This window comes from Molossus molossus, unplaced genomic scaffold (genome assembly GCF_014108415.1).
Source record: "Molossus molossus isolate mMolMol1 unplaced genomic scaffold, mMolMol1.p scaffold_m16_p_1, whole genome shotgun sequence".
NCBI classification, from domain to species: domain Eukaryota; kingdom Metazoa; phylum Chordata; class Mammalia; order Chiroptera; family Molossidae; genus Molossus; species Molossus molossus.
This window is the reverse complement of record NW_023425344.1, coordinates 182,288,208-182,300,588: the sequence shown is the minus strand read 5'-3', so window position 1 is coordinate 182,300,588 and position 12,381 is coordinate 182,288,208. Positions and strand designations below refer to the sequence as shown.

At 39.0% G+C, this 12,381-nt stretch overlaps 1 protein-coding gene across 3 annotated transcripts in view; it reads right to left on the bottom strand.

Annotated features, from left to right (window-relative positions):
• Window positions 1–12,341, bottom strand: part of ADAL (adenosine deaminase like) — a 32,309-nt gene extending 19,968 nt beyond the window's left edge. Inside the window, exons 1-5 of one of the 3 annotated variants that reach the window (XM_036258479.1) lie at window positions 12,121–12,341; window positions 8,472–8,702; window positions 7,877–8,007; window positions 7,134–7,194; window positions 1,342–1,429 (exon numbers count right to left, since the gene is read on the bottom strand). In XM_036258479.1, coding sequence (XP_036114372.1) covers window positions 1,342–1,429; window positions 7,134–7,194; window positions 7,877–8,007; window positions 8,472–8,534 — 343 coding nt within the window. In that variant the 5' untranslated portion in view covers window positions 8,535–8,702; window positions 12,121–12,341. The remainder of the gene's footprint in view (window positions 1–1,341; window positions 1,430–7,133; window positions 7,195–7,876; window positions 8,008–8,471; window positions 8,703–12,120) is intronic. The other 2 variants (XM_036258469.1, XM_036258489.1) reach the window with 2 other exon arrangements.
• Between the last annotated feature and the right edge of the window lie 40 nt (window positions 12,342–12,381).

The following is a 12,381-nucleotide window of genomic DNA, read 5'->3' as shown; positions in this document are numbered from 1 at the left end:
TAAGTAAATATATATATTTATATATTATATATGAATAGAAGGGATGTTACTACTAGGTCTATATATGTATTCTGTTTGGTCATTTAACACTATATTCTGAGCATATGTCCATGTAATTAAAGTACTTTTTAATTATTTTTTAAAAATATATTTTTATTGATTTTTTTTTTTTTTTTTTAGAAAAAGAGGAAAGAAGAGGGAGAAAAAGATAGAAACATAGATGTTAGAGAGAACCACTGATCGGATGCCTCCTGCATATCCCCTACTGGGGATCGAACCTGAAACCCGGGTCCAGACCTGGAATTGAACTAGTGACCTCTTGGTGCATGCGTTGATGCTCAACCACTGAGCCACACCGGCCAGGCTCTTCCAACTATTTTTAATTGTTGCCCAATATTTCATTAACCTTTATTTTACAATTCCCCTATTGTTACATGTTTAGGTTAACACTTCCCTTCTGAATCTTCATTCAAAGAGCAAATTAAGCCCTGGCCGGTTTGGCTCAGCGGGTTGGAGCGTCGGCCTGCGGTACAGAGAGACCCGGGTTCGGTTCCCGCTAAGGGCATGTACCTCGGTTGCAGTTTGTCCCGGCCCTGGTTGGTTGTGCGGGTGGCAGCCACTCGATGTGTCCTTTTCACATCGATGTTTCTCTCTCTCTCTCTCTTTCTCTCTCTCTTCCTCTTTCTCCCTCCCGCTCTATCTGAGCAAAAAATGGAAAAATGTCCTCGGGTGAGGATAAAAAAAAAAAGAGCAAATTAACTCTAATAACTGGTAGATTTCTTCTATCCTTCACTACCCTCACCGGCATAACTTAGAACTGAATGCTGTTGGAAAATGTGCAATAAGCCCAGCCAGTGTGGCTCAGAGTGAGAAAGACCAACAGAAAAACAAAGGAAATTTTTGCAGGCCTTTTTATTTCCCTAAAACACATAATACCTGAGTAAATTTTTTAAAGAATAACTCACTCTCCCTGGCCAGTTTGGCTAAGCAGTTAGAGCGCTGGCCCACAGACCAATGAGTCGCAGGTTCAATTCCAGTTGCGGTTCATCCTCGGCCCTGGTCAGGTTGTATGGGAGGCAACCAGTCGATGTATCTCTCTCACATCGATGTTTCTCTCCCTCCCTCCTACTCTATCTGATGATAAATGGAAAAATATCCTCAGGTGAGGATTAAAAAAAAATAGTAACAACTCATTCATTAATAATGTACATAATAAGATTTGGAAAGTTGATTCTACTTTTACAAGTGAGTAGAAGTAAGGGCTTCATATTCTCAACTTGTAAACACATGAATGACCAAAGCACACAGAAAAGAGTACATTGGCTGAGAATTAAATTCTACCTGTAACATTGTCTCTTCTGGGAGTGCTCCTTAGTTCCAGGTACTTGACACCATCATCTGCAAATTCTTTAATGACATCTTTTGTGACCTGATAATAAAAGCAATGTACACAATATTGATAATGTTGGTATAAGGGTCCTAATGAAAGTGCCAAATGCTACAACTTTATTTCATTCATTACATTTGATTTGCAAAGCATGTTGGAAATCTTCCATGTGGTTAAGATTACCCACTTTGTCACACCCAGTACTGTAAAATTTTCAATACTGTATCTCTCAACATTTCCACATTAAATCCAAATCTGTACATCATTAACATTTTGTGTTTCTTTCCTCTCCTTTTAACCATTTTCCCATTTCCTAGTGTTCATAATAGCAGTTTGATAAAACAGAAATAAGGAAAAACTAAAACCAGTTAAAACCATCTATGAGTGTGTAGTACTATAAAGGACCATATGGTAAGGAACAGCTAGCTAATATGATTAGACGTTACTGATATACTATTTAAATTCATGGTTTAAGGTTCTTATTCAAGTTATTTAGGAATAAGTTATATTTTTCATGAAATTATTTAGGCAGAGTTAAATTTTTCCCAGAAATACTTAGGAAAATTCCTGTCTTAGGCAAAGAAAATGGGTGATAAATATGAGTCAAACTGTATCCAATTTAGCACAAATGTCAACAATCCAAAAATTACTAAATACCAAGGTAAATGATATCTAAAGGCTGAAGGTATATTTTCCTTCTCTGCCATCAATTCTAAAAAATACCAAATCTAATAGAAAAAGGACCAGGTTGGGGATACTGTGACAACATGCCCTAGTTAACCCTTACAGTTGGTATCATTTAAAAAAAATTTTATCTTCACCCAAGGATATTTTTGCACTTATCTTCAGATAGAGCGGGAGGGCGAGAGAGAGAGAGAAACAGCAGTGTGAGAGAGACATATCGAGTGGTTGCCACCTACATGACCTCAACCAGAGTTGGGGACAAAATGCAATTAAGGTACGTGCCCTTAGTGGGAATTGACTCCGGGCCTCTCCGGTCCACAGGCCAACCCTCTAACCACTGAGCCAAACTGGCCAGGGCTATCCTAATTTTTTTTAATCTTTCTTTTTAAATCCTCACTTGAGGATATATTTATTGATTTTAGAGAGAAACAGATGTGAGAGAGAGACATCGATCAGTTGCCTCCCATATGTGCCCAGACTGGGATCAAAACCGCAACCTAAGTATGTCCCCTGATCAGGAATCAAACCGATAACCTTTTTGGTGTATGGAACGATGTTCCAACCAGCGGAGCTACTGGTCTGGAGCAGTATCCTAATTTTAACCTGCTTTGACTATGGGCACATGTGCAGACAAATGCAGTGTCCCAGCAATGGAACATGGGGTTGTGGGGTTGTGTAGACAGTGTCGGACAGGGGGCACTACCGTAGTGGATTCACAGCAATCCAAGGTTTGAGCCTCATCTTTTACTTTTTAAAAAAATTAAAGCCAAAAAGAAGTTTATTATAATATAAATGTAATGGAGGTCTAGAGAATCAGCCTCAGAGACTATTCACCTTAGACCCACACAACAGCATTCAAAAATCACATGACACCCCTATACCAAGAAAGACACCACAGCTTCCTCCACAACCAAGCATAAGCCTGCCTCCTCCGTGTACTAGACCCAATGGCAGTGCTTCTCTAAGAACTCCATGTTGCTGCCTTTTGGGGCCTCATCTCTGTAGGTTGAGGAACTTGCATCTTTCATTGCTTCAGACCCAGAGACTCCCAACTCATTCTACCCCAGCTCACAGAAGACTAATGCAGAAGCCTATTTATTAATGTGTGCACTGACAATGAGGGTGTGAAATGGTACTTTTCAGTGACTAAAGTGATCGTATCTACTATCCAGGGCATCCTCATCTTGGTGGTGAGATACCTTGAAACCAAATGAATAACAGAAGGTTGCTGGCATATATAGAATGAGAGGAATGGAAGATCTATCTAGGTCACAGTGAGGCTTGTGGAATCATCCCTACCCCACGTTCAAGAATACGTCCTTGGGGTCCACATCTGTGTCTGCCAGATTCAGCCCTGACTGTAAATTCTTCAGGGGCAGGGACCATGTCAGTCTGTCTTTATATCTCCCAGTCTCTAGCACTGGAACATTATGGACACTCAGTCAACTTCTGTTGAACTAAAATTTTAAACACAACTCTCCTCCAAAAGGTGATTAATTTACTGTTTATCGTGAGAATCAGTCTTAGCTAAGGAGGAAAATTCTTTCTTTTTTTTTATCCTCACCCGAGGACATTTTTCCATTTTTTGTTCAGATAGAGCGGGAGGGAGAGAGAAGAAGAGAGAGAGAGAGAGAGAAACATCGACGTGAAGGGACACATCGAGTGGCCGCCACCCACACGACCAACCAGGGCCGGAAACAAACTGCAACCGAGGTACGCGCCCTTAGTGGGAACCAAACCCGGGTCTCTCTGTACCGCAAGCCGACGCTCCAACCGCTGAGCCAAACCGGCCAGGGCCTTTCTTTCTTTCTTTTTTTTTTTTTAAATCTTTATCGTTGAATGTATTACAGACGTTCCTCATTTTTCCCCCATTGACCCCCTCCTCCCCATTCCCTCCCCACTCCTACCTTTTCCAACACTGTTGTCTGTGTCCATTGGTTATGCATATAAGTTCTTTGGTTTATTTCTTCCCGCCCTCCACCCCCATCTCTTTGAGGTTTGTCAGTCTAGCAACCAATTTGTACTTCTTAATCCCTTCACCTTTTTCACCCATTCCCCCAACCCTCCTCCCATCTGGCAATGAACAAAATGTTCTCTGTATCTATGAGAATGTTTCTGTTCTGCCTGTTCATTTTGTTTGTAGATTCCATTGTCGACAGATATGTATTCATTGCCATTTTGTTTATTCATATTTTTTATCTTTTTCTTCAAAAAGACCCTTCATCATTTCATATAATAACAGTTTGGTGGTGATGAACTCCTTTAACTTTTTGTCTGGGAAACTCTATGGCCATCGATTCTAAATGACAGCTTTGCAGGATAGAGTAATTTTGGTTGTAGGTTCTTGCTTTTCATCACTCTGAATATTTCTTGCCACTCCCTTCTGGCCTGCAAAGTTTCTTTTGAGAAATCAGCTGACAGCCTTATGGGAACTCCCTTGTAGGTAACTAACTGCTTTTCTCTTGCTGCTTTTAAGATTCTCTCTTTGAAAAAAAAAAAAGATTCTCTCTTTGTCTTGAACCTTTTGCATTTTTGTTGTTGTTGTTTTTATCCTCACCCGAGGATATTTTTCCATTTTTTGTACAGATAGATTGGGAGGGAGAGAGAGAGAGAAACATCGATGTGAAGGGACACATCGAGTGGCTGCCACCCGCATGACCAACCAGGGCCGGGGACAAACTGCAACCGAAGTACGTGCCCTTAGCGGGAACCGAACCCGGGTCTCTCCGGACCGCAGGCCGACGCTCTAACCGCTGAGCCAAACTGGCCAGGGCGAACCTTTTGCATTTTGATGATGTGTCTTGGTGTGGGCCTCTTGGGGTTCATCTTGTTTGGGACGCTCTGTGCTTCCTGGACTTGTATGTCTGTTTCCTTCACCAAGTTAGGGAAGTTTTCTGCCATTATTGTTTCAAACAGGTTTTCAATTTCTTGTTCTCTCTTCTCCTTCTGGCACCCCCAAGATGCGAATGTTGGCACACTTGAAGTTGTCCTAGAGGCTCCTTACACTATCCTCATTATTTTGGATTCTTTTTTCTTTTTGCTGTTCTGATTGGGCATTTTTTGCTTCCTTATATTCCAAATCGATGGTTTGCTTCTTGGATTTACGTACTCTACTATTGAATCTGTGTAAATTATTCTTTATTTCAATAAATGCCTCCTTCATTTCTGACTGGTCCTTTTTTATGCTCTTGAGGCCCTCATTAAGTTCATTGAGCATCCTTATAAGCAGTGTTTTGAACTCAGCATCTGTTAGGTTGCTTATCTCCATTTCGCTTAGTTCTTTTCTTGGAGTTTTGTTCTGTTCTTTCATTTGGGACCTGTTTCTTTGTCTCCTCATTTTGGCTGCCTCCCTGTGTTTGTTTCTGTGTATTACTTAACGAGAGGTATGGGGCTAGCTGAGACCAGATGCTGCTTGTTTGAAAGAATTTAGGAAAACCTGAAGCAGGATCCAAGACAGGCCAATCCTATGGTGAAGCAACTGGCAACAGCTTGGGTGGGCCTGAAAGTTGGGTGGGGCAGGGCCTCAGGGAGTCACCAGGGTGGGGCTACCAGTGTGAGCCAGGTTGCTGGAGTCCCAGATATGGCGGCTGTCTCCCACCCCAGGGAAGGGTTCACCAAAGGAACAAAGGCCTATGACAGCACGTTTGTCCTGGAGAAAGCCCCCTCTCCAGCCCTTGCTCCAATGCCAAACAGCTCAGTTCTTCCCTGTATGTCTCTGTTGCCCCTCGAGCTGCCTCCCCTCCAAGCTTAGAGGGAGTGAGCCCGATAAGTCCGTGCGCGGGCCCTTTAAGGAGCTGCCTGGGGCTCCAGCCGCTTCAGCCTCCCTAAGCCTCAGTTCCTGCTTGCTTTTCCAACCAGAAGTTATGGGGACTTCTCTTCCTGGTACTGGAATCCTGAGCGGGGCGCCTGGTGTGGGACGGGGACCCCTCGGTCCTCAGGGAGGACCTTCTCAGCCGAGGTGCCCTCCTGATTTTTATCCGCCACACGTGGGTGAGGGACCAGCCTGTGCGCCTCTGCCCCTCCTAACAGTCTCGATGTGGCTGCTGCTTTAATTCCGTAGTTGTAGGACTTCCATTCAGCGCAATTTCAGGTGGTTTTGAATGATGGTTGTTCTGTAGTTTAGTTGTAACTTTGATTTGGTTGTGGGAGGACATGATACTGCGTTTACCTACGCCGTCATCTTGACCAGAAGTCCAAAAAAATGTTTTTTTTTTAATGTCTACTCTCATAGAGTGGCTGGGACAGCATTCTGGAAAGACCACATTTAAACAATAAGCAGAGATTCCTGGAGTGCTGGTCTTGGAAAATTCTTTCTTGACCAGTCAAAAGTTCTCCAAAAACACAGGTTATACTTCTTACTTTGCATTTTTTCAAATGATTAAGAACACTGACAGGATTTTGTTTCTCTTCATTTACCAAGAGGATGTTTTTAAATACCATCCTGGTCAGATCAATAATACAGAAACCAGTCTTCCATATCATGCAGACAGTATCATGGCGCTTCAGTAAGAAAACATAGTGGTGTTCTTTAGTCCTTCATTCCCAGAGGAAAGGTACAATTTCCCTAGGCATTAATAATTCAATTCCTAGGCATCTCCTGAACTTCTTCACTCTCTATAACATTCACCCAGGCAGTGAAAAATCTTCCAAGCAATAAGGATAAAACCTTATAAAAGTCATTTCTATCTATGGTCAAATATTATGGAAAACGGGACCAGATTTTCTCCTCCATATTGTCCTTCATCTAACAGAAGCTATTCATCTAGTTCTTTCCTCATATGTTTTATAATAAACACAGTCTGTTGATATTAGTTCTTGACTTAGGCAAATGTCTTACATTTGGTTTTGAAAAGAGTTGCCATAAAAAAGTAGAAGGCAAATGTCTTACATTGGTTTTGAAAAGAGTTGCCATAAAAAAAGTAGAAGTCAAATGTCTTACATTGGTTTTGAAAAGAGTTGCCATAAAAAAGTAGAAAACATTTTTCATCAGACTAGATACAACAAGAGGGTATAAATTAGTTAATAATTTTTAAACTTGTCTAAAAATTGCTTCACTTCTTACCATTAAAATATCTTCAGGGCCAGTAGTAAACTGATGAATAATCTGAAACATCTGGAAACATCTATAACATGAATAAAAAGTTTTAAGATACTCTAGTCATCAAAATCTCAAGATGAATTCAGTACACAATTAAATTAATAGATGTTAGGCTAATAGTAATTATATATTTATAAAGAACTACAGAATAGGTTTTTTTGAAAATTACATTGATCTGAAAAGATCAATGACTGAAAATAAAACATTACTGATATTTTTAAGTGGGAAATACTAGTTTCCCTTCTCCACCCTCAACCCCCCGCTGACAGGAGCAAATAAGGGGAAAAAATCAGTAAACCTATACTTACAAGTCTGAAAAATATTCCAATATAGTATAATTGGAATATTGGAATATTTAAATCTAGCTATATTACTTAAAATATTTTTTCTTTATTGATGTTAGAGAGAGAGGAAGGGAGAGGGAGAGAGATAGTAACACCAATTAGAGAGGACATCAATTGGCTACCTCCTGCATGCCCCCTGCTGAGGATCAAGCCCACAACCTGGCTCACAAACAACATACATCATTAAAAATATTGTCAACAGTCTGACAGCTGTAAAAATGCCTTATGTCAAGTTATACTCTCCACACCAGATGGCTACCCTATTCCTTTAACTACTAAAATCTGAATTCTTACATACTATTTACAATTTCAAAATAGTGATAGAGAAAAAAAGAAGTGTGTCCACAATATCCCCAAACTCACTCTTCTAAAGTTCTTTTCTTTCCCTTATCAATCATAGTCATTTGATCATGGATTTTAAGACCTGGTTTCTTAGCTATTAACTTCTTCATGGTATTACAACTAATGGATCCATTCAAGTGGGCATGAAGTTCCTAAAACAAAAGAATACAATCAGTAAAAACATATCAAGTATCTACTAGATTTGTAACATAGTACCATATACTTGATGTTTGCAGTCTATACTAGGCAAATTGCCTACTAGATTTAGCTATATTACTTAAAATATTTTTTCTTTATTGATGTTAGAGGGAGAGGAAGGGAGAGGGAGAGAGATAGAAACACCAATGAGAGAGGACATCAACTGGCCACCTCCTGCATGCCCCCTGCTGAGTATCAGGCCCACAACCTGGGCATGTGCCCTGACCAGGAATTGAACCAGCAACCTCTTGGTACATGGATTGATGCTCAACCACTGAGCCACACTGGCCAGGCTAGATTTATAACTTAAGAATTTACAGGTTACACTTGTAAAATTCATTTTTCTCTTGTGAAAATATACAACAAAGAAATTATTATAATTAGCAACCACACTAGAACTCTGTGGTTGAATTCTCACCACTTTAGGTAATTCTGAGTAAAAGGTTCTCTTCCATTGCTGCTGGTCTTCTGCCTCCATCATGATTTAGCAGAATAAAAAGGTCTGTCTCCAAACACTCTTATTATTGGTATGAACAATACAGTGTAGTTCAGTCAGTAAATTTTATGGTCTTGAATTTCCTTCAGATTGTTTTATTTCCACATATTTTTATAAGATTAGCTGTAAATGTTGTTCTGGGCTCAGCTTCACCTATTTAAACAAATGTGAACATTTTCAGATATTGACATAAAAGCAAAGAAACAGGATTTTGCTAATTTATTCCTTAAAAGACAAAAAGCCCCTCCCCAAGCTAATTTAAATGAGCCCCCAAAATAATCTGAAACAGACATAAGAAAAGGTAAGAGGTGGATTACAATCTGAAATTTAGTTGGTAATATTAGCATTTTCTATAAAACTACTTCTAAAACTATTTCTTATCTATTAGAATTTTCTATAAAACTACTTTTAGAAAGATGACATTCATGAATAAAGCATGTATGCATGTATAGATACACACACTCTCTCTCTGCCTTATTTATTTATATCGTTATTCCTAAAACACATATGAAAGGGCACATAGAAAACTGTTACCATTAGAATATGGGTTGGAAGTGGCAAAGGTCAAGGGAGAGAATTTTTTATTTTATTTACCTTATATAGTTTTGTGCAATTTTAAGGTTTCACAAAAGTAATACTTGATTACTTTTTGAAATAATTTTAATAAATTAAAATGTTCAATTAATAACTTTAGTAAATTAAATTCTAAAATATTTAACAAGTTATTTTAAATAACTGTTTATAAAATAATTAAGTATTTTTTAATATTGCAAAACAGCTTTATTATTATGAATTGTGAGAAGAAAAAACTTTAAAAAAATTTTTTGTTGATTTATTTTTGTTACAGATGTTTCTCCTTTTCCCCCCAGAAAAAATAACTTTTATAGTTAGACAATGGAATGACAACCTAAAAAAGTGCTGGAGATATTTTATATAGCGGGCTGATAACATCCTACTCTAAGATCCTGACCTTATTTTGTGCCATTTCCAACCAACCTCCAGATTAACTTTTAACCAGTTGTGAGTAAATTTACTAACCCATTGGCTACAATATTAAACTATGGAAACTTGAAAGCCACCAAAACAAGCACAATCTTTGCACATTTGAAAAAATTGTTTCACCAATTCTTGCCTAAGATACTGCCATCAATAATACCATTCCCTGCCAAATTCAGCATTTCTGGGCTGGATTTTGCATGGGCCAGAAGAAGCCAGGGTGAGAGTGAGGAGCTGAAAGGCAACACATTGAGATAAGATCTTTCTACATTTGTACTAATAATTTATCAAGTTAGAGAAGGACCAGAACCAAGTCTGTCTCTTAGAGTACTTTTTCATGACAAAAAGGGAAGAGGGGAACCTCAGAATAATAAAAATATTTGTTACTACTTATTTAGCACGTACTATGAGCCAGGCACTGTGTTAAGTGTCTTAGACAGTTATTTTACATAATCTTCACAACTACACATGAAGTATTATTACCTCAATTTTACACAAGAATAAACAGGTTAAAAAAGTAATAATCAGAAAATAATTGTAGGATACCCAAATCACAAAATTTCCCCTATTCTTTCTTCTTGAATCACTTTTCTTGATTTCTGCTCTTTACCAGAAAATATTTCTAACATATTATGTACATTTTACTAACTTGTCATTAAAATATCATTTCTATAGTGCTATGTACTTTTTTATTAATCCTCACCCAAGGATATTTTCCCATAGTTTTTTGTTTGTTTTTTGTTTTTGTTTTAGAGAGAGTGCAAGGAAGGGAGGGAGGGAGAGGGGGAGAGAGAGACAGGTCACCTCCTGAATGACCCAGACCAGGGCTGGAGATTGAACCTGCCCTTGATGGGAATCAAACTCCGAGGGCCAACGCTTCTACTGCTGAGGGCTATAGCACTAAATATATATATATATATATATATATATATATAATTAAATATACATTAATATATTATTATGTATATTAAATATACATTTAATATATTATTTATTTTTTTAGAGAGAGAGAGAGGAAGGGGGAGAGACAGAAACATTGATATGAGAAACATCAATTGGCTACTCCCCACATGCCTCCTACTGGGGATCAAGCCTGTAACCCGGGCATGTGCCCTGAACAGGAATCTAACTGGGACCTCTCAGTCCATGGGATGACACTCAATCCACTGAGCCACATTGGGCAATTTTTTAGAAGTTCTACAACTCTTTTTCCCCCCATTTTTGGTCCTCAACCAACCTGAGACAACTCACACATGAGACTTAGTCCCCTCATTTTAGAGATGAGGATCCCAAGGTTCAGCAAGGTGAGGGAAGTCCTTCTCCCATTCCCTTCAAAGGCAATTCCAAACTCCTCAAGCTTTTTCCTAGAGTCCCAACTGCCTCACACTGAAGTGACAACCCAGACACCAGCTTCACAGAGACAACAGAAGCCATCAGGCATGAATTTCCTCTGTCTTTATCTACACTTTCTTCTTTCATGACTTAGAAAAAGGATTCATTCTCTTGTCTCTCAGACTAATTTGTGCCCAGAATCTCATTCCTCCCCATCTATTCTAATTCATTACTCCGATAGTTACTCTCACTTTTCTGTTCCTCCAACTTCTATCTCCACTGGCTAATTTCCCTCAGGGAACCAAATATAGTATTTGCTCCCACCTAAAAAAAAACAAAAACCCAAACTTACTTTTATTCTATATTCCTCTTTAACTACTCTCTCTCTCCTTCCTTCTCAGCTAAGGTCCTTGAAAGCATAATTTAGATTGGCTGTTTCTATTTACTTATCTCCCATTCACTATAATATGGATTCTGCCCTTATTGCCATATATAAATTGCTCTTCCTAAGATTATGAATAGCTCTTAAACACTAAATCTAAATGAAACTTTTCAATTAACAAAATTTTATCCTGACTCAAACTTTTGAGTTCCAGTATTCAAATTCAAATTGGTAGGTCTTCAAAACTCATGCTTTTAATCATTATGCTATATTGCTTCAAGGCAACCACATCTTTAGTAATCTTGATTTCCCTCTCTATCTCAGCCCCCCGTCAGTCACCAAATCCCAATTAATAAATTATAAATCTCCTTAGATATCTCTGGAGACAGTTTTCTACTGGTGATGACACCCCAACATCCAATTCAGGAACTTGATGATTATTTTAAATCCCCAACAAGACTCAGATATCATGAGGGAATAATCATTTACCTTCTGTGATTCCCTCACTACCCTAGAATCACAATTTTGAAAGTAGAGGGGAATGTCATTTTATAGCTAAGAAACGAGGGCTGAGTAATTTACTCTGCTTAGCACAGAACGGGCAATACAAAGGCAATCAATAGTATATCATATGCGGGGGAAATTTTATTGGGTTTAGAACCACCACTCAAAGGTTTGTTCATTTTGCACCTGGCCTCACTGACTTCTTTTCAGACTTAAATGGGATCCCTTCTGTAGCAATTAAAGTATTAAATAAAACAGCACTAGTAGTATCCCGGAACCACCCTTCTCCTATTTGCCCACCAACATCACTGGTGTGGATCTTTCCGTCCAAGTTCTGGCTATCGGTCCCAGACTCACCTCTTAAAGATTTTTGTCAACAAGTGTCAACTATGAGAACTTCCCTTACACGGAAAAGCTTGTATAACAGTTACAACCCGTGCTTCCCTGACGATTTACGTGTCCGCTATAAGCCTTAGCGGCAGTCTTCCCTCGAAAATGCAGTCCCAGAAAATCAAAGAAAGGTCAACCAGCCGGATTTTAGCACAAGCTACACCCTTCTCAATTCTAATTAGCGAGGCGCGCTCTTCCCGGAAGTGACGCACATGTGTCCGCGCAACA